Genomic DNA, 25,817 nt, shown 5'->3' with positions numbered 1-25,817 from the left:
AGGCTCGTGGCAGAGCTTTTATGAACAGCTCATGACCATGTTGTGAGGCAGATAGATAGCAAAAAGACCGTTTCAACACACAGAGAAAAGAATAAATAAATTAAGACAAGCCTGAATTTTTTCTGAACTCGGTGTTTTATTGCTCAGTGAGTATTAGTTACACTTTGACACATTGCACTTTAGGATAAATTGGCACCTATGACATAATTTAAAAACCTAGTATCTTACAACTCATATAATTGCCAGTATAGAGAAAACCCAGAGATCTGTCATTTTGACCCAAGATTAAAAGAAGGATAAAATGTTTACATCCTTTACTGTTGGCAGGTGAACTTGCATTGTGGAAGGTCCTTAAAAATAGTGAAGAGAAACTAACAACCTTAATGCACTCCAAAAAAATACATAAAACCAGTATCATATAAATCAATCCCTTCTTTACACCATTTTTTTTTGCTTTGCTACTTTTAGTACCCAAGTGCATAGTAATTCCCTCATCTCTTTCCAGGAAAAAAAGTAACATGCTCAAGTCTATGCTGACTACTTTGGGTGACAAGAGGAGAGACTCCCACACACCATTCTCAGCGCCCATGCAAACAGCATTTTCATCAAAAGTGACATTGTCTCAGGATTTAACACATCCCAAGAGGTTTATAAATAATAAATGTTGGGGTTTTTTAAAAAAAAAAAAAAAAAAGTAAAAATTACTTTGAATAAATAAATGACAGCTATAATAGCTGCATTTGCTTTGGTGACCAGTTATCTATATGCAGCATAAGTTATTTTCATAAGGCAAGTGATGAGATAGCATAAGTGAAGTCCCTGAGGATCAGCATCTCCGCGTTCAACACATTTGTTTCACAACACGTGTAGATGGTCTGGAAAACAATCAGTCCCAAGGCATCTGCTTTTTAATCTCTGAGCACAGCTGCAGACCACACAGTGAATTATTTCTGTACCTCTTCTGCAGGCAGGAATACGTAAATAAAACAGAATACTTAGTAGGTGGTGGCAGGGGATCAGTTTCCTAAACCTGGACCAAGTGCTCCACCTTGTGTTAGTCCTCGGCACTCAAAGTGAACTCCTCGATGCCTGCTCGATAAGCGCAGGTCCAGCAGAATAGCTTATGTCTCCTTCTGCCTTGGAACAAGTGTTGTCCATGGTGCCATATGACTGCTGCTCCTTGTGGGCAAGCACCGTCCTTTCTGTAGGGTGAGGACGCAAAACTTGGGGGACGTACATCTGAAATCACAAGCGTTAAGGATTTTAGTTGTCTCTCAAATTATAATGCTGGGATAATTCACCCAGGGTAACTTTTCCCCTTGACACTCTTCTTTTCATTCTTTTCATCCTTTTCCCATTCTTCACTTTAACACCTGAGGCCTTTTGCACCCTGATGGAGGCTTCCTGGTGCAACACTCACCTGCACTTGAGGACTGTGGCACAAAGGCCTTTCCTTCTACCTCAGTCCTACATCCTTTTCAGTGACATGGCAAGTAGGACTTGCTACATGTCACAGCTTTCAAAAATCAAAGCAGTGGCAACTGACTGCCTTTGGCAGCTGTCCAGATGTGAGGCTCTGTCTGGTGCAAGGCACAGAACACAGCATACAGAGCTGCTGGAAGGAGCATGTCTCAGCTACTCCTAAAATGTCAGACGAAGGTACTTCTGAAACACCACTTGGGGACAGTCAAGGAGCCCAGCTGCAGAACTCTCAGGTCCCACATGCATATGGGAAAACACACAGTCCATTCAGCCTTATATGTCCTACATAAGCTCTTTGGTAAGCAGGGTGAGCAATTAGGTTTTTCTAGGAAATATAGGAGAATATTAGTAACTCTTAGCTTCTTACAGAAGATGTTGGGACAGCTGGTATATCTGGGTCACTTCCTTTTTCACTTTGTGTGTCTTCTATCTGTAACCAGCAATAGGTGGAGAAAGGAAAAGAGACAACACCAAATTAGTGAGAGAAAGCAATACACAGAGATCATAAGTACCTAAAAACCTGCACAGACAGATCAATGCTGGTACTCTCTCCTCCAATCCTCCTACTGAGAGTCATAGAATGGTTTGATTTGGAAAGGACCCTAAAGACCATCTATTTCCAACTTCTCAGCCATGGGCAAGAACACCTTCCACTAGACCAGGTTGCTCAAAGCTCCATCCAACCTGGCCGGGAACAATTCTGGGGATGGGGCATCCACAGCTTCTCTGTGGGCAACCTGTTCCAGTGTCTCACCACTCTCACAGAAGAGGATTTCTTCTTAATATCTAATCTAAACCTACTCTCTTTCAGTTTGAACCCAATCCCCCTTATCCTGTCACTACATGCTCTTGAGCATAATCTCTCTCCATCTTTCCTGTAGGCTCCTTCAGGTACTGGAAGACCACAATTAGGTCACACCAAAGCCTTCTTTTTTCCAGGCTGTGAGCCTTTCCTCATAGGAGAGGTGCTCCATCCCTCTTATCAACTTGGTGGCCTTCCTCTGGACTCACTGTGACAGGTCCATGTCCTTCCTGAGCTGGGGACACCAGAGCTGCAGAGTGGAGCAGAGGGGCAGAATCACCTCCCTTCACCTGCTCCTCCCACCACACTGCTTTGGATGCAGCCCAAGATACCTCCATGCTTCTCTTTGCTCTCAAATTCAGTTCCTGCAGACACTGACAGACTTTCCACTGTGCTAAGCAGCCCACCTCTACCACAAGCCCTCTTAGCCATCTTACCAGATGGACGTTTGTGAACAGACACTGCCAGACAGAAGGCATGGACAACCCAGCAGGAACAGCTGGTGCTACCTCCAGCACAGAGGTAGGTGCTGAAAGGCATCAGGTATCCATCACTTACCTTATAATTCAGTGGACTCAGGTACTTGAAACAGCCAAAACAAGTGTAAGCCAAGCAAACAACAATTGTGATGTTGACAACGAGGAAGGTAAACATGGTTGTAGGTGCTTTAAAGCCTAGAAAAAATATCCAAAGAATACAATATAAAAATATGAAACAAAAAAAACCCCAACAAAACCAAAACAAACCTGTATTTATCCTCCCCATTTTCAGAAGACTCGTGGATTTTTTTTGTCCTTAGAGGGCTGGGCAGCCCACTTCCAGCCACAAACAGGAGAACCTCACTATGCATGAAGCTCCTTGACTGGTAAAACTGCCAAGCAAGGTGTTCTCCCAGCTTCCTTCAAGGCCGAGGAAGGCTACTGCAATGCTTGAATGATAAACAACACTCAGAGCAATTTTTCTCCTCCTCTCTCAGTGATCCATTCTGGACCCACATCTAAAATACTTTCATAAATGATCCGTGAAATGTAAAATTAATTACATTTGTTAATAATGATGACAGCACCAAACTGGATGGCTTGCAAACAGCTCAAAGGGAGGGGGGAAAGAATCAAAATGATCTTGGTAGATAAGACCACCCCACTAGCTTTCAAGGATAAAAAAGAAGACCAAAAAGCAACATAAAAGTGTATGTAGAAAACTGCAAATAACTACAATTTGGAAGGAAAAATGAAATGTAGGTATGAGGGATTACAATCCTGTAGTGCTGTAGAATATAACTAATGATTACAAGCTGGAAAGCAGTCAACAGTGTGATGCTATCACAGAACATGGGAAGAGAAGAAAATGAAAACAAAACAAAACAGAAACCAAACCTCCAAAAACTCACAAACAAAAAACCCAGACAAAACAAAACAAAAAAACAACAGCAACAAAAAAAACCCAACCCACCAAAAAACCCCCACAAGTCTCTGGTACCTATTCAAAATAATTTGGTACTACTGAGCCTTCAACTTGAGCAGCCTTGTCTATAACAAAATATGGACAGAACTGGGAAGAATCCAAGGAAAATGAACAAGAGAAGAAATATGAACTAAACTGAAAGGTAAGTTTTAGTTCAGAGAGACTGCAAAAAGACTATAGGAAGGGGCATGGTTGCAGACTCTAATATGGAAAAAGTTAGTGATTACAGTGACTTTGTACTCTCCAGATTCACTATGGAAATATTCTGAAAAAATTAATATCATTTTGCATCAAAGATCTTGAATAAGATATTAGGGAAAAATAAACACCACCATGAAACCTAGCTGTTTCCAAGATCCTTCAGTCAAAAGAGGCAACACCAAGCCTCAAACATTTTTGCGGTAACCCCAGCACGTGCAGTGAACACAGAACAGATAAGTTTTACATTTCAGCAGGCTATATAAGCCCTGCACAGATCTGTGCACAAGGGGAAAAACACCACGCACATGAGAAAAACAGAACCAAAAAAACCCTACAAACAAGTCCCTCTTCAAGCCAAAAACAGAAGTGAAAAAGTCTCCCTATAGGTATTCGGGAATGTCCTTCAGAGTAGGTTGTTTTTATAAGCATAGGGAATACCAGTATTTACCAGCTGGTGAGGCGTGTCTACACCAAAGCCAACCTACAGTGTGAGCCACAGGGCAAATAGCAGAGATTAGGGAAGAAAAAGTCTCCAAGATCAGTTTTTCCTGCCCTGTGTCCTCAGGGCTCTTCCCTGCCAACAGCTCTAGAAAACACAGGGCTCAAGTGACTATCCCAGGACACGGAGGTTGAACTGCAGACAGTCCTATTGCCTCCTCTGTTGTGAGAGGCCCAGTGGTGCTGCAGGTGCTGGATGGACAGATGGATGAATGCATGGAGGGAATGAGAACCGAGGAAGAAAAGAGTAACTGGGCAGGAAATAGATGACACCAGTAGAGCCTATCACCTTCTGTATGCAGTGAAGTGGTAATTTGATCCTGACTGAGAACTGGGAGAAGGGTCTTTCCAGCCCCATGTTAGTATCAGGAGTGAGAAAACAGAGTATTATCACCGGACTCTGAAGCCAGACTGAAACACCCATATCAGGCAAACTATAAAAGTCAATGACTAAGCAATCAAGCTCTACACCATAAACTGATCTATTTTGCAGATAAGGAAGCAGAGCACTCTTACCCTTCCTTCCTTTTCTTTGGCACAAGAAGCAGCAACGAAATCAATGGCAATGAAATAAAAATCCCAAGTTCCTACCTCTCAGACTGCCCTGTACATTCACAAACCACTCAACAACATCCTGTAAACAGGATCTTCTACACTGACCAAGGCAAAAGTGATAATCCAGACTGTATTTTCCATTATTGTGTGACCAATGATAGTTTTACCATAGATGCAGAACTAGAAAACACTAATATAAAGATTTAATTTTTACCACACCAGGATTTCCTTCATTATAATTAGAGATGCATCAATTGCTACATGTTTGCAGTTGATTTTTCTAAAGCATGCTCTAGAAATTCTCCTGTCAGAGGACACAGATTTGTTGGTCTTCCTGGTTTCAAAGGCAGCTTTCAAAACAAGGGAAAAAACAAGCTTTTAAACATACCAGGAATGCAGGAACATCTGCTCAAACCCAAGGACAGCCTGAAGCAATAGCTCTGAATGACTCTCACATCCACAGGGAGCTTTCCCTATAGCCTCACCTATCCCGGAAGTTAGAGCACAGCCTGCCAACAATACCTTTCTGACTACTGGCATCCTAGAAAAACACAATGCATGGTCATTTGTCATCAGGGCACAATACAGTTAGATATCAGGAGCTTCCTTCCCAAGAAGGGAAATTCAAGTTCTTCCAGCACCACTGATATATCCCTGTTTCATGCCAAATGCTTCCTCCAGTATCATGGAAAAAAACCATAAGCTGTCTCCTACCTCCTCTGACATTAAAGCTGTTAATACACCACAGCCAATAAAATCACTGCCAAGTGTTTGCAAAATACAGAATGACCCTATTTTTAAAATAAACTTCACACAAAACACGAAGCTTTAAACTACAATATGAGGAAAAGGGTCACCATCTCACTGCAGTCTTCCCTGTAAAGTTTGATGGATGATGTAGAACACTGTATGACTAGCAAGAGGGGAAAAAAAATGCTAAAATGTTGGCTAAGTGACACAGCTGTACAACTGAGGCAGTAGCCAATTTGCACAGGGCAAATTAAACTTAGACACAGGCATAAGTAGTACAAACGCACATAGTGAAGCCAGAGGCCATCCTACTACAAAGAGCTAATTCTGAATAGATTTTCTGGCTTATGTAATGATTTTTACAGTCTGTCACTCCAAAGCCCAACTGGTCAATTCAAACTCTACAGATTTAAGGAATCTCCTGTAAACTGAAGAAACATGGAGCTCCGTGCTAACAGTTTAAGTTAACGTATCAGCCATCTCCACCAAAGGATCTTATGCAAACCTTGCATAGTTCAGTGCCACAGGTGACACCATGAACTCCCCTTCATGGGAGCAAAAAGAAAAGCCCAGAAAGCTTCTGAAACTGCACATCTAATTTAGGGAGGCTGGCAAGAGAGCTGGGAGCAGCTTCTAGGTGGAAAAAGGTAACACTTACCTAGCCGCAAAAATGAATAAAAATAGAGCCAGAAAAGGCAGAGGATTGGAGCAGCAAGGGCCTGATTCACAGCTGCAAAGTGCATCTTCTTCTCCAGTTTGGCAGGGAGATACGCGTAGTAAAGGTTATGGCGGTCAACCATGTGCTTCAGGAGTATGTATATTAAACCTGGACGGGAAAATGGGAGAGCCAGGGAAAGGTTGTTGGAAACTTCATGAAAAGCAGCAATTCTCTGAGGAGATTTACACTAACCAAGTGACTGAAAATCCAAACACCAATGGTGGATACAGCCCAAATATGAATGGAGTACAGCTGCATGACAGCACCTGCTCCTCAGGTTGTTGCATCCCCATCCCTCCCCTCTTCACACACTTCTCTGTGGCACCTCTTGTGCTCCCAGGGAGAACCCAGAGCTCCTTCCTAGTGCTGGCACATGAGGCCAAGCCAGTGGGGAAGACTTGCTAACTCCTCTACCGCTGTACTGGTAAGGAAGAAGGGTCTGACAGTGGCTTACCTAGCCACTCAGCCTTCAGCACTTTCAAGCCATTTATTTCTTATCCCAAAAAACAGCCAGCAACTGCTGTGGCAGCTATGAATTGCAACAGCTCTGGTATGCAGTAGCACATTCAGATATTTACAACTGCACACAAAATGAAATGTAAGTAAATATCAATTACATTGTTACATAAAAATTGGCCACATTCTCCCAATAATAAGGTTGTTGATTAAACCAGTTCTGAACAATATCTAATTTAGCTAATTATCTTGTATCTATCTCTGTGAAGTTTTGAATTAGAAAACAAAAATACAAACCATATAAAATTATTTAGAACTATTTATGTCTGATAAGCAGATCTCAAGTGGAAATATCTGTAGCTGCTGAAATGATTCTTTGTATGCAATTCTTATGACAGTCTATAATCTCTGTGAATGAAAGATGAACGAAAATAGGACGTAGCTCATGTCACAGTCACTGAAGATGGACAACTCTAGATGAGTTCTAGACAGATTGCTAAGTTTCTTGCATACCCATACAGCATTTAATGGCTGATACAGGAAAAAGGAGGTAATCAAAATAGATATGTAGGCAATTTGAGACAGAAATGTTGTTTCATTCATGGGACAGAGATAAACCAACTGAACAACTAGAAAAAGGAGGTTTGTGACTTGGATCTGGAGACCTTCTCAAGGTCCTATGGGACTGTAGCACCATCCACACCACAGGGCAGCTGTGTTTCACCCACGTGCCCTGAACCCTGAGTTAACTGGTTCTCCAAGCCAGGAAATTTACTGGAGTGTACAGCATGTCCTTTTTGGTTAAAGGGCAGCTATGGGGTTCACCAAGACCATGTCCCAGTAAAGCAGCCAGCAAGTTGTTAGGTCACATCCCTGTGGTCAGCACCACGGATAATACAGTTGTCCATAGCACAGTGATGACTACAGTCCCTTTCCTCATTCTCATTCAGGACGTGGACTTTCAGATAAATGGTTTGCAACACAGAAGAGCTGCAGTAGTGGAAAGGACACGTAGCTTTCTAGTCCATTGCTGCTGGGCCAACACACTTATTTTTGTCTTGAGTCAAGTTTGTCTGTTTAGAGTGAGTTGGGTACCCTCTGCAGCTTGCGTCTCCCAGACCTCAAGAACCCAGAGCTAAAAATAGTCCACTCATCCCCAAACCTACCTAAACCCCTAAATTTAGCCACTTAAAACACTACCAGAGCCAATAAATTCAAATTTGAGAAATAAAATAAGCACTAAATACACTCTCAACTTTTAAAGACCTATGTAATTCACCATCTTCTGCACTCTTTTTCCATGAGAAAGGATGGAAACTTGGATCCAAGTCCTAAGCATTATCAGTATTTGAACTGGAATAAGAATGCAGAGCTGGGCCTTCCAAAACTCCCACATGGCCCATCCCACTCCCACAGCTCATCATAAAAAAACTTACCAAATGGGACAATGATGGGACACGTGATGCTATAGGCCATGATGACAGTGAACACACACAGCATCCAGGCATACATTGCTCCAAATTCATATTCAAAAGCTTGTTGCTAGGAACAAAAACAAAACAGTCAAAACTCTCAAGTCATCCATCAATGTGTCAGGAGTTAAGAACAGATTCACTAACACAACAATTCACCTTCACTTATTCTCTTTCTGCGAGAGATCAGTTATTTCCCTAAGAGGCATAAATTATATAATAAGATGAAGTATTATGCATTTTAAGTATCTGTACATATAGAAAAGATGCTGCTTCTTCCACTGCCTTAAAGTAATTCCTCAGGGAATCTGTTTGCATCTACAAGAAGCAACTCCTTAAAACCACAAGGCAGAAAATAATAGTGCCAAACTCAGAACCTTCATCTCACTGCAGATTCCATTGAAACTGCACCATTCCTTGTGTTGGCTTCTGCAGTAGGGTAAGCTCAAGGCTTTGGTGTGGTAGTATTCCCATTTTTTCCTCTTGGGATAATGAAACCAGTGTAAGCCATTTCAACCAGAGAGAGGGGTAACATGGAACAAAAGTAAATGTTTAAAAGAATCTTTTAAAAATGGAACCTACCAATCCATTAAAAAAAAAAACAAAGAAAAAAAGAAAAACAAACAAAACCCAAAACAAAACCACAAAAAACCACCAAAAAACCAAACAAACAACAACAAAAGTTAAAAAAATAAACAAGGAAATAGGAAGTACAGGGGCAGCTGCTGTACACAGGTTTAAGTTCCCATTGTAACAGCTGGAATTTCAAGTTGCAAGATGACACATCACCTGGTAGTGAAAGTCCATCACTTAAAACAGAATATAGGCAATAAGTCTTTAGTTTGGTAGGTGTATTTTCAGACAAAGGTTGTACATGCCTGTGGGCTGACAAAAGAAACTAACTATAGACAGATTTGAAATAAAAAATTCCCTGAAGTTTAGACTGTAAGATAAAATCAGAATCATCCTATAAAATCCAAATCATAAGCTCTGACTTAGGGCTGTGAAGAGAATATCTGAAGTTCAGAGCTCATGTTTTGATTTGAATAAATACCTCCCCATTACCTGTACTGCAAATGAAGAGAATATGAACCTGTCATGGATAAGCAAAACAAAGGCCAAAAAAACTCAAACAACTGTCAGGAGATGCAAATTAATGTTATGAAGGCTGGGGGCTCCCACTGTTTCTGATAAGGATCAAGCATTTAATTTTGTCTGGCTATGGCAGGGCTCTCATACCTGTTTAATATTTTTCCTTTCTGCTGTGGACTTGGCCATGATCATGCGGATGGTGTAGAGGATGAGGCCCGGCAGGCGCAGCAGCTCCATCCCATTGCCAACGAAAGCAGAGGCAATGACATAGTTCACAAAGAAGGCTCCCTGGTCAGGAAGAAAGACACATCTGCAAGGAAAGACATCAGACACTGACTGGAAAGCAGACAAGCAAATATAGCATGTATGCAACAGATGCCTAAGCACTAGACTCCATAGTAAGAGGCTAGAAGACTTCTGATAATCTTGTTGGGAAAGAGTAATAGTAATGGCCAGTCTTCGCGAACGAAGAACTGGGGAAGGTTTTTACACCTTCCAGCCTGCGCATTGGATTTTTTAGGTAAGACACAGTGTGCGCGGAACTGAGCCCACCCTTTAATCCTGAGGTTCATCTGCCGGGGCCAAGCGAGCTTGGACGGTGGCAGCGAGGTCCTCAGGACGTAGATGGATTGCCTTATGGGCTAACGAGCTCCATCTGCCCGGGGAGGGGCCCTGACTGGGAATCGAATCCGGGCCTCGGCGGTGTCAGCACCGCGTCCTTAACCACTAGACCACCAGGGGCTCCCAAGGGAAAGAGTACTGCACAGCTATAAATACAGTGAGTGCAGTACGCAAGAGCCTGGCTGTGTTGCAGTTCAGGTGAGGAATAAACTGTTCCCCAAAAGATTTAGCAGTCTGATGGGTGGCTGATAACAGACAGGAGCATCATTTGATGTCTGCAACAGCAATCTGACACAAGATGAGATAAGACTGCAATAGAATAATTGTCTCTCCTAACTTAGGTTTCCAAATGCTGTTTCAAAATCAGTAACAGGAAGACAATTAGGAGAGACTATGTCCTAATAATTGCATTCTATTCCTTCTCTCCAGCCACAGGCACAAGAGCTTAAAATAACCAGTATCTGCAAATTCTCAGTGCTGGTGTAAAATCATACATGTTTATTAAAATCAAGAGCCACTGGACTTCAGAAAGAGAACTGCTGCAGCTATTTGGTCTCATTGTAATCCTTGGAAAGATCCCCTGTCCATGATATGCAAGAATGCTCAGTACATTTTCTGGTCCCCTCTCACTTGCCTCACACCCTCCCATCCTTTCTTGTCACCTACTAAATTTGTGAAGTTTTGGGAAAATAACTGTCTGTTTCCTGAAAGTTCGCATACATTAGCTAGCAGGAAAAAAGTATGGATTTTTGCGTAACAAAATCACTTGCATTCTCTTCCCCTTGTTCAGAAGCTCAGCATCATCCCACAGAGTAGCAACCCCGAGCAAATCTGCACAAACACTAACCAAGGCTAGTCAATAGCAAAAAAAAAAAAACAAAAAACAATTAAAACTCCCAAGTATTTCTTTAGCAAAGAATTGCTCATACTTACTCCAGTCTAACTGCAGAATCAGATGATTCTCTGTCAAACAGCCAGCGGAAAAAAAAATCAAGGCTGAAAGAAAGATGATTAATATAATTCAGTCTCTAACAGCTTAACACTGTGTAAAATTGTTTCTCTTTTTAAGTAGTTAAAATCAAGATAGTGGATAGAGAGAATTTAATGAAATCATCTGAACACTACTTTAGCTTTATCACAGTTACTGATCGCTAGAGATAGAAAAGATGCAGAATCGAACAGAACAGAAACATCTACTTCATACTAAAGTTTTAATAATTCTTTTTTAGCAACTATTTTACAGATAGGACACATACATGTCAGCCGGTTACCCAGGGAAACAGGCAAATACCACAGAAGTGGAAAGAAAAGGACAACTCTAACTCAAAGACACAGTCAGGAAACTGGGTTCTTAACTATTATGGTGAGTATTGGCAACTTTCAAATATTCATTGAGCTTACATGTCTTAAATTTCTTTGTAAAAAGTCAGGCTTGGGGAACTTTAAGGGCTGTGATGTAAAATGAACATTAAAATCTAATGCATAATGACAATACAACCACACACAACTGGAGGGGAGTGGAGGTACATCAACTATAGCTCAACTAGAAAACATAAGCAAGATGTCTCATAATAAAAATACTCAACTATTACTTTGTTAAACTATGACTCTTTACCTGGTCAGACCAAGGGAGGGCAGAATCAATACCATGAAGATCAAAAATATGTAGACTTTATGCATCATTATTCTGTTCTCTGCAGATCTACCAACAGAAAAAGTCACTGAGTAAGAAACTCACATGAAACACTTTCACATACAAAGGATCTTGCTCAGAGAATGTCAACATCTGACAGAATTCCAGCTTCCCCTACCATACCACACTGCTGCAACATGCTGCTCACAAAAGAAATATCTTCTGAGATATTCACCAATTTGGACCAAGCAGACTTTTGGTATCTTCTTGAACATTATCCTGGACTCCAGATTAGCACCACTGCAGGCCCGTACCACAAGCACAGGGATGTGCGACAGCCACAGCTGGTCTCTTGTCCAGAGAAACTCAATCCTGCAGCAGCTTGTAAACAAATCGCTCTTCAAGTGTCATGCCAAGAGGGATTAGGCAGTTCCTAGAAGGGCACCTCTGCCAAGAAACCAGACACTTACACAACCTACTTAACTGTCCTTGCCAAGCGTCAAGTCTTCAAGAACAAGGTGACACTGTTCATGCTATCCCACTACTACAGTAGCAGGAACATCAATCTGATGACACACTGTTGCCAGAAAAGTGCAGCCATCACTATAAACAATTCAAACTGTTGAAAGTGGTATGTGATATGGCTTTAAAGCCACAGAGGGTTTGTTATAGGATCATGTAGCCCTTGGGCACTGCGAGACGCGTCAGTGTAACTATACCAATGTTGGAAATCAGATCTGTCATCACTAGTGACTTCGGAATTATTTGAAATGGAACTATTTTGACTGATTGAGAAGGGCTCAAAGTTCATGTGTGTAGTGGAACTACCCCCCCAAAAAAAAATTGATGAAGAGCATACAATTGTGATGAATAAACAGTAGATTCTGGACATGCTGCTTTAGAAAGGAATCGTACAAAAAATTCAAAAGTGAAAATCGACCTTAGAATACAAAAACAAGCAAAAGAAATGGCTACAAGTTTGGGGATAAAGACTTTGAATGAAGCTGGGATTCAGTGTGCAGTACCATGCTATTATCTGACTATAGGTAAACTGGGCATCAAATCTGGTATTCCAAACCAAGCTGTGCTGAGTATTCCAAGTTAGCAGCACATCAGTGGGCTTAACATCTCTGGAGTGCTCTGGTCATATCTGAAAATCCTGCATCAACACACCTGCTGGCCCTTGGTGCCATAGATCTTCTCAGGTCACCACTAACAATACCTAACAGCAACTGAGTTGTGCACCAAGAGTTACATCCAGATCATTTTTTTCATGCCAGACAACAAAAAGGTGGGTGCCCCTTTTATAAGTAGCATGCCAAGAGGTGGAGCACTTTCTGTCAAGTGGGATTCTAGTGTTCTGTGATGTCCTCAGTCTGGAGGGTATCCAAACCCACATAGCCTGTCTTCCCAGAGAGCAAGCTAGTTATGGGATCAAAGGCACTTCCCATGCTCCTGTTGAAGCTACACATCCCGAGCCTGCTCACACATTTTTTTTCTGATAAAACAGAAAGAGGAGGGGAAGGGGGAACAAGAAGAGGAATAAGCAAAATCATGTAGTTAGATTATATTTGCTGAATGGGTTAAAAATCACTTAAACCCCGAAGTGTGGTTATAACACTAGAAAGAAAAGAACATGACATTCCCTGCTGTGAGAGGTCTGTGCATTTAAGAGCTCCATGAAAGATAAACACTGTCTTCATTTATTTTAGTTATTCAGCTGGTAAGGCAAAAACAGAGGAAAAGCTTTCTTACTTTGTCCAGTGGGACTCCAGCAAAGTTGAGTAATAGACAATTGTTGGTAGCAAAGCTGAGAAGGACCAGAGCAAGAGCGTTGGGAAAAACTGGCTGACAATGGGATTCTAGTAGGGGAAAAAAGAAAGAGTAAGTATTAAAAGCATTTTAATGCAGTTGTGGTGGAACAGAGGCTGCAATATTTTGCTTTTTGTAAATTATAGCAGGATAAACTGGGGCAATTATACTCAGGTGGTCTTAAACTGAGCAGTGAGTGATTAGCATTGCCATGCAAGACAAAAAACCAAAGTGGGACTGGGAATTAAATTCCACAAGAGTGCAGTCTCACAGGCATTTTTTATGTCGTTTACACTAGTTTGGGGAAGTATTTAAAAAGAACAATTTGCAGGAGACTTCAACTGCAGTCAAACTAGGCTCCTATATATATATATATATATATATATATATATATGTTAATTTGAACTCAATAAGCAAAATAGAAATAACATTTTACCCCAGAGGTTAAAATCTGAAGTCCTCCCATCTTAACATAAAACTCAAAATACAAGTTGGACTGAAAATTCCGTTTTTTGCAAAGCTTTTTGATTACAAAATTTAGAATTATGTAAATGTGGAATGCAAATTTTTAGCCCAAACAAATACATATTTTAATAATATAGAATTTCAGGTGAAATTACTTCAGACTACTATATAGGAATAAAACAAGGCTAAAGACCCAGTTCTGCATGTATGTTTTCAGCCAGCAGCTACATAAAACAATCCTGGGAACTTCAACTGAATTTGACTCATAGGTGTATAGTAAGACAATGAAACAATGTCTATCAGTTTCCCAACATTTTGGTTTGATACACAGCCATTTCCAAACATATGTTGGTACTCACATTAAGGTAGTGAATAGGTTTAGTGACGTTGAACTTGTCCATGGTTGAGATGATTATGGAAGGAGTCGTGAGAAAAAACAGCACAATGAAAAGAAGCAAATTAATGCAAGCCCATCTAAACCACCATTTCAGTCCATGCACTGAAAGATTTTTCCTGGAGAAAAAAGTAAAAATAAAGAGGACATTAAAACAAGCAGTAAGCATTTGCTACTAAAAAAGATATATCCTATCTGTCAAGTAGCAGGTGGCACTGCTTTTTGTAAATTGAGCTTTCAAAGTTATATAATAAAGCACTACACAAGTTCCAGTTGCTATTAGAAATAAAGAAAACTGCAACCTCTCTTGAATGATAACTTAAATTGTGCTTGCAGAAAGACATACTCAGTCTTTCTTTACAAAAACATAACGTGTAACATGATTAGGGTTTGCGATGAAAACACTCTGTTTCATCTACTGTTCGTTAATACAGAAGTACTAAACAAGGATAGAACAAGAAGAGACAGAGATAGAAGGTACAGAGAACTTCTGCAAGCAGAACAGCTATCAGAGGCAGAATCTACTAAGAAACTGTGATTTGAAAAAAAATATTTCACAAACACTGCATCTTTTCCTAATATATTAAAATAGCAACCGTAGATTTTTTAAACACGTAAAGTTCTTAAACATTATCTGAAATTGTTCCCAAAAGGACCGGAATGATTTGAACTCCAGTCAAAGCCAAGTATTTAGAACAGACAAAACAGGGATACAGAGGCTTAGTAATTTCCTAATTATGACAAGTCTTTTTGTGAACTTGGAAAATCCCTGTGCTTCCTCTTCTTCAAGGGGGAGGGGAGAGAAGAAAAAGAACATAAAAAAAAAACCAACCCAAATTATGAAAACCCCACCACCTTCCCCTCTTGAAAATGTTTAGAAAAAAGTTTTGCAGGTGCTTCAGCCCACTGAGTCTCACAGAACAATTCCTGTGCCCAGTGCTTGGAGAAGGAGGAGGAAATGAAGCACACACACACGGAAGAACCCTTTCATGAAAAAGGCATTTAACTGACCCTACCTGGGAAGAGCTTGCAAGAGATTTTTAATTCGTATCTCAAAATAAGACTGCTGCAAAAGACACAGCTAAGAATCATAGTTGCTTACTTCTTGGTTAAAGATTCTGTACTTTATTCCCAACTGAAGAATTGTAGTCCTAGAGAAAACCTCTATTAGAAATCAATGGCATAATTACCTTGAGTCAATTTCTGTTAAAATAATTAAGAAAAAAGTGTGCTTTTAAAAAGAACTACATGCAGGTGAAATACAGTAACTTGTGCATATCTCTGCCTCACTTGCAGTTTTGCATTGGGCAACTGAAATGTCACAACAAGTTTACTGTTATATGAAGAAAGGATTATACTGACCCCACCTGAAGTCACTGCAAAGCAACTGGAAAATGTTTAGATATTTTTTAGCCTAGAAGCACGACAGAAGGCAGAACAGGAATAGTTTAATTCAGAAAGCACTTATCTGGCAAATGTACTGGATTAATAGAGATGATGTTAGAAGACAGACCAAAGTTCACAGAGTAGATCAAGTTATACTTATCATGGGTCAACTCCAAAAATTCGGAGGATACTCAGCACTAACATCAAGTTGCTTTCCTCAGATCTCAACAGCAAATATGCACTAATCTCAAAAACAAACACTGAGAGACGGACATTAATAAACTTGGAGGTTTTTTTAAAATTTGGGGTGGCAAAACTCTAGTCAGCCTCAGAGAGGCCTCCCCAAGGTCACTGAAGAACACCAGTAATGAAAAAAAAGAGGCAGATCCGCCACATTCAAACACTACATAAAGTCCTAGTTTAGGGTTAAAGAAAAATGCACTTATCCCTGTTTCTCCTGTGCCCATTCTAAACCTACATTATCATCAATACATGGGATGTAAGACAGACAGGATTCTTACCAACAAATATTCTCAGGATAAGGAGCATATGTAACCTCCCAGTTTGACACACATAGGTCCTTGCTGTAGGATGATGGCTGGGGCTCTCCTTTACACTTAATACTCTGACACTTGCAGGCATTGAAGTCCTTGAGGATGCTGTAAAGAAGAGGAAGACGATTTTTTCCAAATTTTTATACCTGAAAATGTTGAATATGTAATGAGAAAGACTAGGAATAATGAGGAAAGGTTTTTTTATTGTAATAACCTGTGATCAAGATAGTACTTAAAAAACAATGTAATGTATATTGCATTAATGACAGTTATATAAGCAGTTGCTACTACAGGTCTATGAGATCTGCTTTGCCAGAAACAAAAAGCAGCCTTGGTTTAAACTGTTCACTGCTTCTACCAACATGAACAATCATATAAGAAAAATGTAAAAAAATAAATCAAAATCTAAGAGCACTGAGAAAAAAATAAAAGACAGACAGTTGCCTGAACACATCTTGACATAATTACAACTGTTTTCAAATCAAACTAGACTAATTAAATGAGAGTGCAAACTAATCCTTTACAATAGTATCAAATCCAGCCAATTCTCAAAAAAATTTTTAGCACTCTCCTATTCTCACAATTCAAAATATTAGCCTCTTTCACCCACTCCAAAAACAATCATAGTACCTAATTCTATCCTCTAATATTATGAGTTGACTGACACTCAATGTATTTAAAGAAAATTTAAACATGCCCAGAATAAATGCTTTCAAAGATTTCTCAAAGGAGAGCAGTAGCAGGGCTAGGGATACGTTCAGAGACTATTCTATTACATTAGCATGGAAACAGTATATTTTTAAATCTGTGAACATGCTGTTTTCTCAGTTGTGCTCTTAACATAAAGAAGACAGAGAACCACACACATGAACACCAAACAAACATAACCCCCAAGCCCCAGATCTTTACCTTACCAGAACTCAAGTAGCGATGTCAAATCGCCAGCATCTTGCAGCAGCAAGTATTTAAGAAAGTTAATTATTCTTTGACAGTTTATTTTTAAAAATACACACAGAGCAAGCTTTAGTCATCATTAAACAAGTTTCTACAACTACCTGACCTCATAAACCTCAGTTCTGGCTTCCTGTTTTCCTATTCTATTTCAGGGTTCTGTGGAGTAGAGCATACAAAGGGCAACAAGTAACTTTCTAATTTGATGGGAGCTTCATCTAATCTAATTTTACAGGAAATGGAGTCCACCACACCAATTCCAAGCTAAACAAACTGAAGTCTTTCCAGGTCTTGATAATTCAACACAAGAGATGCCAGTAGGGCAACTCAGAACACATGCCCAAGGAGAGACTATCCCATCAAAATTGTACACAACGTATCAGCAGCTAGAAAAGGAACTTCAGTGCTTATTTCTTCTTTCAGTTTCACATCTCAAAATATGATTTCATTACAAAATTAGGAGAGAAGGCAGATTTCATCACACCATCACTACTCAGTTAAAGAGTAGCAAAAAAAACTTTCTCCAACCTATCAAATTCTTGCAAGAAATTCTACACCCTGGATTTCCTTGAAAAAAAAAGCTGAAAGACTGGCTCTCTAACATGACTTGATCAAAAGAATGCAGACAATTTAAATCAGAGAGGTTATGAAGAATAAAAAAAGCATGATGTGCTACACTGTAATACAAATATTATTCTGCTTCCCTTTACCCACTTTGTGTTAGTGAAAGATACTCCTAGTGTCAACAGAAAATGAGAGGCTACATGCATTTACCTCTACAAATGACTGAATAAAAAATACTGAACAACTTCTGGTATTAGGTCTACACATATATCTATAACGACAGGTAATAAAGATACAGAATGTGTATCTATCACCTATGGCCAGGTCAGTCACTGACCCTAAACTGTTAAGATGACTAATTTGCACTCGCTGACATTTTGGTCATTGTAACATTTCACAGTAGAAAATAAAGGAATCAGTAACTCATATTCAAGAGTCACTTAGTCTGGCCTACTGTTAACCTACACTGATGGACTGGATCCCACACAGAAGAGAAAAGTTCCTCATCCCAATAAATGTCCCGAACCTTTTAGCCTCTTGGATAATTTCTTCACTCAAAGCACAGAGGATAAAATGCACACTTAAGGGAAAACTTACCAGAAAGCAAAGCAGATCAAATCCATTGAATGGTGAAAAAGAAGAAAGGAAGAAGAGCCAAGATAAGCAAACAAGGGACACAAACAAGAGATCAGTTGTACTATTATACTTAAAAGAAAACAAACAAAACAGAAGACAAAACTTACTAGGTTGCCATGGATTTCTCTTGAAATGTTACAAAAGCCATTCCCAGCGGGTTATTATGAACAGCTTGTTCCTCTTTCGAATATTCTTCCATCAGTTCATTTCTAACTTTGGTATAATAATCTACAGCATCTTCCTGTCAGGAAATTATTGATGACTGTTACATCCAAGTACCAGACGGCTAGTATCTTCATTAACATACAGCATACACAAACCATGGTCTCTCTTCCTCAGACTACTTCCACGAATTACAAATCATGTCACAAGGAAAAGACAAACAAACGTAAGATTTCCTTGTACTTCAATTTTTTCACTTATATTACGTTTTAAAAGTACCAGGGAATTCCTTTTCTATCCAGTGTAAGAACATGAAGGATGAGCTATTGGTAGGGAACAAATAACAAACTTTCTGAAGCTCAATGAGACGTCACATAAAAACTATTCTCCACCCTTCTAAAAATCTACCTGGTCATAACTAAAACACAACACAATCTCTTACCCTTTCACATCCTCTCATTTCACAACAGCAGAATTGACCACATGGCTTAGGGTTGATTTGGACCCGCTTGCCATACTTTTGATGCAGGTGTTCATAGTAAGTCAGGCTTTTTTCTGCCTGTTTTCTGGACAGAAAAAATAAATCCATAACAATTTGCAACAAAAAAAAGTATAAATATCAAGCTTAAAAAGAACATAGTCCCTGAAAAAAAAAAAGTTATTGCAAGGATTGACAGCAAATTAATCAGTCAAAGTTATTTACATACACTTTATTTTGGTTACTTATATTTATGAGTATAATTTTTCCAGGGGAAAACAAACAAACAAACAAACAAACCCCACAAAACCCAAAAACATAATGCTATTCTTGATAGCCCAGAAAATAACACTTGTCTCTAGTGAGATCACCAATCTGGCCAAAGAAGCAGGGTCAATAGAGTTATAAATTCAATAGTTCAGTTTTTCACTTAGTACTGCCTGACAATAAGTAACTACCTACCTACCTACATAAATAAATAATCAGCCAATCAAAACTTATCTTATGCAACACACAACATATCACACCTACAAGAGATGGGCTGAACCCCACAACTCACTTTAAAACACAACTGACTCAAACTGAAGTCCAGACCAGAACTTCAGGAGCATAATTCATCCTCAGTATGTGCAAGGTTAGTACTGCTGGTGTGTGTTGATTAAGGACTAGCAAGACTTTTGTAAAATAATGCTAAAATCATGTAGATTAGAAAAACAAGTACCTTTTTTTGAATAGATAAATAAGCTTGGCTACATCATAACACAGCTGGACCTCCAGCACAGTGCAGCTTGGGTAGGCATTTCTGAAAGGAAGCAGCACATGGGATCAATAAGAACAGAAAGTACAATAAAAAAACTGCTTCAAAAAGCACCACTGGTACCTGACATCTCAATCACTCATTTCATTTCTGCATGAGGTATCATAGAGCAGAGACTTCCAGACAGACAGTTGCTGTAAGTTACTTTAACATGAGATGCACAGCATTATTCCAAGTAAAGGTCATGTTGGGAGCCTGAATGGAAAGTGTGGATACACAGCCATTGTCTTATCTTCTGATTTTAAGATCAGCTAACTAACTTTACTGAAATATAGTTTTTTTCTCAATGTTGGCTAAGGAATAAGATATACTTTTAGAACACAGATATACTATAACATGAATTTTAAACAGTGCAAAACTCAAAAAACATATCTGCTTGGTCAGGTAAAACTACCAGGACAATTTTAAATTTCCTGTTCTTCGTAAAAGGTAGAGAGAGGCTTTTTCAAGGGCAGGTACTAATGGGACAAAGGAGAAGGACTTTAAACTGAAAGTAAATAGGTTTAGATCAGATATTGGTAGGAAATCCTTTATTGTGAGGGACTGGAGGCACTGGAACAGGTTGGTCAGAGAAGCTGTGGACTTCCTGCCCCATCCCTGGAAGTGTTCAAGGCCACATTGGATGGGGCTCTGGTCCAGTGGAATGTGTCCCTGCACATGGCAGGGGGGTTGGAACTAGATGACCCTTAAGGTCCCTTCCAACCCAAACTATTCTATGGTTCTAATTACTCAAGCATGGAACTTACATGAAATGGCTTTGTATTATCTCTTCATTGGCACTTTTTGGAATACCAGTTATAAACAGAGTGCACTTAACCTGTGAGAGAAAATGCAAGTCAAATTTTGAGAAATCACATCACAGAAGAGAAAACAAGAATATAAGGAAGGCAGTGACACAGCACAAGTAGCTGTCTGGTAGACAGGGGAAAAAAAGTAGGAAATTCTGATTTTGGTGGAAATTCTGATTTTAAGACAGCACCTTCTACACTGACAATAGGTTACAGCAAAATTCCACAAATTCCTCCCCAGTTCCCCCCCCCCATCTATTTTCACAAATCACTCAGTATAGCATTGCTTTCAGTGAATTCCTTCATATTTATGTCACATTCTAGCATGCAGGAGCCATCTTAGCAATTTGCTTTTTCAGCAAATGTTTTGTTTCGCCCCAACACAGAAACTTACTATGTTTTCTTCTTTATATGTGACATACTTCATGTGATGTCTCATGAAGACAACAGTCAGAATCAGGTAAACAACAGCAAAAACCGTGTGCAGCCAAAGAAGATCGTTTCTGTCAGACAAAATGTTATGAATATGAGAAACAGGAAGAACCAATTGTCCAACTGATAGAACTAGCTGTCAAAATGATAATCAGATCAGAACCTCTCACTGAACACAAAACAGGAGAAAAAAGTAGTTACTGGTAGTCAGTCATGCCTATGCAGTTGCCTTGGACAGCCAATAGGGAGAGTTACTTGCTTATCACACTATTCTATGGGCAATGAACCCACAAAGAAAATAGATATTCGATGGCATGGACATATTTAGGAAGTGTTTGGCTTGCACCTTCCCAGCCAGATGGCCAATAGCACACATGATACTATTTGCCAAAATGGTTTTAATTTGCCTTATTATTTACTGTGCTGAGTGCATAATTGAACTCCCCTTGAACACAATCCTTACTCAAATTGAAAACAGCCTCAATATAAATTCTTTTTCTTGATAATTTCTTCTTCAAAGCCTAGAGAAGTTGTTCTGTGAACAGTTCTTCAGTTTTGCAAAGAGCATTAATAATTATAATTAACCTAAAATACAGGAACCTACTGCACAGATAAAAAAACCAAACACCAAGCAAGCAAAAAAATCCCCACTAGTTACTAGGTTTTATAACATGGTTATAAAAACAAAGTGCACTGGCAGAAATTCTATTGGACATCGTATCATGGATGGATGTGGATTGATCAAGTAATAAACCAGAAGACTTATACAGCTTTGCATTTCAACTGTCTCTGTTTCAACGGACTGTTTTTAAAGCACGCGGAAGTAATTTTAATGGCAATCTCAGATTAGAGAGATGTGCACACACATAAATCTAAGGTAAGGGAATTTATATCATCCATGTTACACATTCTAGTAAAGCTCTCAGCTTTACTTTCATTCTGAAACATGGTTTCTTTTAATGTGGAAATTTCTGAAAATGGTATCACTACATGTGCAGTCATCACCCAAGAGAAACACATGGTGTAAGAAGTAAGAGGTGAGTGAGTAGAAGCCAAGCCTCAAGATTTCTTATCAGCACTGTAAGTGCACAACCTGAAACAGCACGTATCCTAATTTCAATCAAGTGTGAATAAGTTGTAAGTTATTCTGACCCCAATAGCCACCTTGCAAGTATCAATTCTTGTGTTTAGAGGCGATGGCAGCAAACTGACACAAGCATAAAGGTACTCTGCAAGACCTACTTACCCAGTTTGTAAGTTGACTATAGTTGTTCTTCCAAAACTATAGGGATCTTTATCTAAGAACAAAAAAAAATTAGCATAATTAGCTGGTGCAACATCAACAAGTAAACTATCAGAAAGTCAGCTGTTATTCTAGTTTTTAAAGATGATAATATATTTCTTTTTAATGCTGAGCAAGTTCACTGATAAAAAGATTTAGAATCATAATCAATGTTGGTTTACTCTGTATTGCATTTTAAAGTTGGAAAAAAAGCACCAGGATTACACCACATTGAAGCCATCAAGAGAGCGAGTAGATTGTTTTAAAAATCTGAATAGAACATCTTTGCAGCAGTTCCCTTTCTCCCTTCAATCTCCCTTCATGTCCATTAACAACATTGTTTAGAGATTGAACATATTTCCTTCACATTTTTCTTCCATCTTAACTGATTTCTTATCTCAGGCTTTTAAGCTGCATTAACTCAGTGTTGACAAAACAGTGCTGATAACCTTGCTAAGGTCAAAAATGAGAGAGTTTATATGACATTATTTCTTTAAACTATCAAGTATTTTAAAAAATGATAAGGCAAGTGAGTGAAAATTGAGTAAATGTAAATGGTCACAAAGGAAAAAGAGCTAAGTGTATCTGGAAAGGTAAACAATCCTCTAGCATAGACTGTTAAACCACATTGCAAGTTAAATCATCACAACCTAAAGAACTGCAAATGCACAAAATCAACTTACAGTGGGAGGAAAAAAGGGAGACACTAAAATTTTTTTTCCAGCTGTATTTCCTTGGATCACAAAACTTAATGCAGAAAAACAGAAGCTGTACTCTCCTGTTTTACAAGACAGAAAGGAACAATGGGAGACAGTCCATCTAGACTGAAACAAAAATTCAAGTCATGGCTGATGATTTTATGATCAACCAAATGGAAAACATTTCTCATTAATGACCAAATTAATTGGTCTGGTTTATTAAAAAGAGGAAAAAGCCCAGATGAATTTATAACCCTCAAGTAGCTACAAGGTTTTTGCAAAGAGGAAAAGAATAATCTATTATGTCCAGTAACAGGCAAAAAAAGTGATTTTAAAATGAAGCAAAAGAGGTTCAGACTGGACACTAGAAAGAGATTTCTCGGCTGTGATTATGGTTTCCACTGGCAATCACCACCTGTAAAAAAATTAATGAGTGCCTAGATAAACACCAGGTAAGAGGGCATAGGTAAAGTTAATCCTGCCTTGAGCCTTGAGTCGAGCCATCTATGTCTGCACATTTTGCAATCTTGTTTCTGGCAACTGCCTAAAGAACCCCCTAAATTCATATAAATTTCACATCAGACTGAGGGGGTGTGTTAGGTTTGCTTGGCCAGGTTTTGGTAGTGGGGGGGGCTAAAGGGAGTCACTTCCGTGCGAAGCTTCTAGAAGCTTCCTCCACGTCCATCAGAGCCAATGCCAACTGGCTCCAGGGTGGACCCACCTCTGGCCAAGGCCAAGCCAATCAGGAATGACAGTAACACCTCTGTGATAACTTATTTAAGAAGGAGAAAAAAGTTCTTGTGCAGATGTAATTACGGCCAGAAAGGAGCCGAGTGAGAATACGTGAGAGGAACAACTCTGCAGGCATCAAGGTCAGTGTAGAAGGAGGGGGAGGAGGTGCTCCAGGCAACAGAGCACACACACTCCTCTGCAGCCCATGGTGAAAAAAGTGGTGGAGCAGCTGTGCCTCTGCAGCCCATGGAGGTCAATGGGAGTGAAGAGATCCACCTGCAGCCCATGAAGGAGCCCACGCCTGAGAGAGGGCTGTGAACCCATGGAAAACTGTACTGGAGTAGGATCCTGCAGACCCATGGAGAGAAGAGCCCACACTGGATCAGGTTTGCTGGCAGGACCTGTGACCCGGTGCAGGATCCATGTCGGAGCAGGCTGTGCCAGAAGAACTGCACCCTGTGGAATAGAGACCCATGCTGGAAAAGTTCATGGAGAACTGTCTCCACTGGGAGGGGCCCCACACTGGAGCAGGGAAAGGACTCTTCACCCTGAGCAGGCGTGGGATGGAACTGACAATGATGATCTCAGAGGTCTCTTCCAACCCAGTTAATTCTATGATTCTATGACAATAACCCCCACTCCCCATCTCCCTGTGCCACTGCGGAGGAGGAGACAGAGCCCAGGAAGAAGGGAGGGCTGGGGGGAAGACGTTTTTAAGATTTATTTTACTTCTTATTATCCCACTCTGATTTTGTTACTAATAAATTCAGTTAATATCCTCAAGTTGAGTTTGTTTCGCCCATGATGATATACAGTGAGTGCTGTTTACAAACAGAGAGGGGCTGATGGGGGATGTAGTGGTTGAAGGCCACCTGGGAAATAGCGACCACGAAATAATAGAATTTTCAATACTCAGAGATTCAAGGTGAGCCAACAATAAAACCTCTACGCTGGACTTTCGGAGGGCAGATTTTGACCTATTCAGAAGTCTAGTCCAGAGCATACCCTGGGAAACAACCCTTGAAAACAAGGGGGTTCAGGAGGGACGGATGTGCTTCAAGCAGGAAGTTTTGAGAGCACAGGAACAGGCCATACCGGTGTGCCAAAAGGCAAGCCGGCGGGGAAGACAACCAGCTTGGTTAAACAGGGGGATTCTGAAGGAAATCAGGGATAAAAAGAAACTTTACCAACTACGGAAGAAAGGGCTGACTACTTACGAAGAATTCAGGAAGACAGCTAGATCATGCAGAAAGAAAATCGGGGATGCAAAAGCGCAATTTGAAGTTAAATTGGCCACTTCTGTTAAGGATAACAAAAAGTCCTTCTATAAATACATTAATAACAGAAGGAGGGGCAAAGAAAACCTCCATTCTTTGATGGACTTGGAGGGAAACATAGTTAATAGAGATGAAGAGAAGGCTGAGGTACTTAACACCTACTTTGCCTCAGTTTTTAGCAGTAAGACAGGTGGCCCTCAAGGTAACTGGCCTCTGGAGCTGGTAGACAGAGAAAGGAAACCAAATAGCCCCCTTGTATTCCGGGAGGAAATAGTGACTTACTGAGTCATCTGGATCCTCACAAGTCTATGGGACCAGACGGGATCCATCCTAGGGTAATGAGGGAGCTGGCAGAAGAGCTTGCCAAGCCGCTCTCCATCATCTTCCAACAGTCCTGGCTCACTGGGGAGGTCCCATATGATTGAAAGTTGGCAAATATCATTCCAATCCATAAAAAAGGATGCAAGGCTGACCCTAGTAACTACAGGCCTGTCAGCCTGACCTCGGTGCCTGGCAGAGTTATGGAGCAGATCATCCTGTGTGCAATCACACAGCAGCTACAGGATGGACAAGGGATCAGACCCAGCCAACACGGGTTTAGGAAGGGCAGATCCTGTTTGACCAACCTGATCTCCTTTTATGATC

General features: G+C 40.1%; 1 protein-coding gene across 3 annotated transcripts in view; it reads right to left on the bottom strand.

Moving 5' to 3' along the window:
* Positions 1–686: 686 nt before the first annotated feature.
* The window catches only part of TMEM63A (transmembrane protein 63A), a 35,776-nt gene continuing 10,645 nt past the window's right edge, over positions 687–25,817 (bottom strand). For 2 of the 3 annotated variants that reach the window (XM_027911414.1, XM_027911413.1), the window contains exons 8-24: positions 22,430–22,481; positions 21,146–21,254; positions 20,710–20,780; positions 19,868–19,948; positions 19,111–19,234; positions 18,614–18,747; positions 16,323–16,460; positions 14,381–14,534; positions 13,500–13,606; positions 11,727–11,813; positions 11,045–11,107; positions 9,638–9,800; positions 8,363–8,468; positions 6,411–6,578; positions 2,843–2,958; positions 1,843–1,912; positions 687–1,239 (exon numbers count right to left, since the gene is read on the bottom strand). In XM_027911414.1, the coding sequence (XP_027767215.1) occupies positions 1,055–1,239; positions 1,843–1,912; positions 2,843–2,958; positions 6,411–6,578; positions 8,363–8,468; positions 9,638–9,800; positions 11,045–11,107; positions 11,727–11,813; positions 13,500–13,606; positions 14,381–14,534; positions 16,323–16,460; positions 18,614–18,747; positions 19,111–19,234; positions 19,868–19,948; positions 20,710–20,780; positions 21,146–21,254; positions 22,430–22,481 (1,928 nt within the window). In that variant the 3' untranslated portion in view covers positions 687–1,054. The remainder of the gene's footprint in view (positions 1,240–1,842; positions 1,913–2,842; positions 2,959–6,410; positions 6,579–8,362; positions 8,469–9,637; positions 9,801–11,044; positions 11,108–11,726; positions 11,814–13,499; positions 13,607–14,380; positions 14,535–16,322; positions 16,461–18,613; positions 18,748–19,110; positions 19,235–19,867; positions 19,949–20,709; positions 20,781–21,145; positions 21,255–22,429; positions 22,482–25,817) is intronic. The other variant, XM_027911415.1, reaches the window with a different exon arrangement.

The sequence above is a fragment of the Empidonax traillii genome, unplaced genomic scaffold (assembly GCF_003031625.1).
Source record: "Empidonax traillii isolate 1590-97213 ecotype Southwest subspecies unplaced genomic scaffold, ASM303162v1 scaffold31:size1920502, whole genome shotgun sequence".
Lineage (NCBI taxonomy): Eukaryota > Metazoa > Chordata > Aves > Passeriformes > Tyrannidae > Empidonax > Empidonax traillii.
Note: the sequence above shows the minus strand (reverse complement) of the source record. Positions and strands in the feature narration are given on the sequence as shown.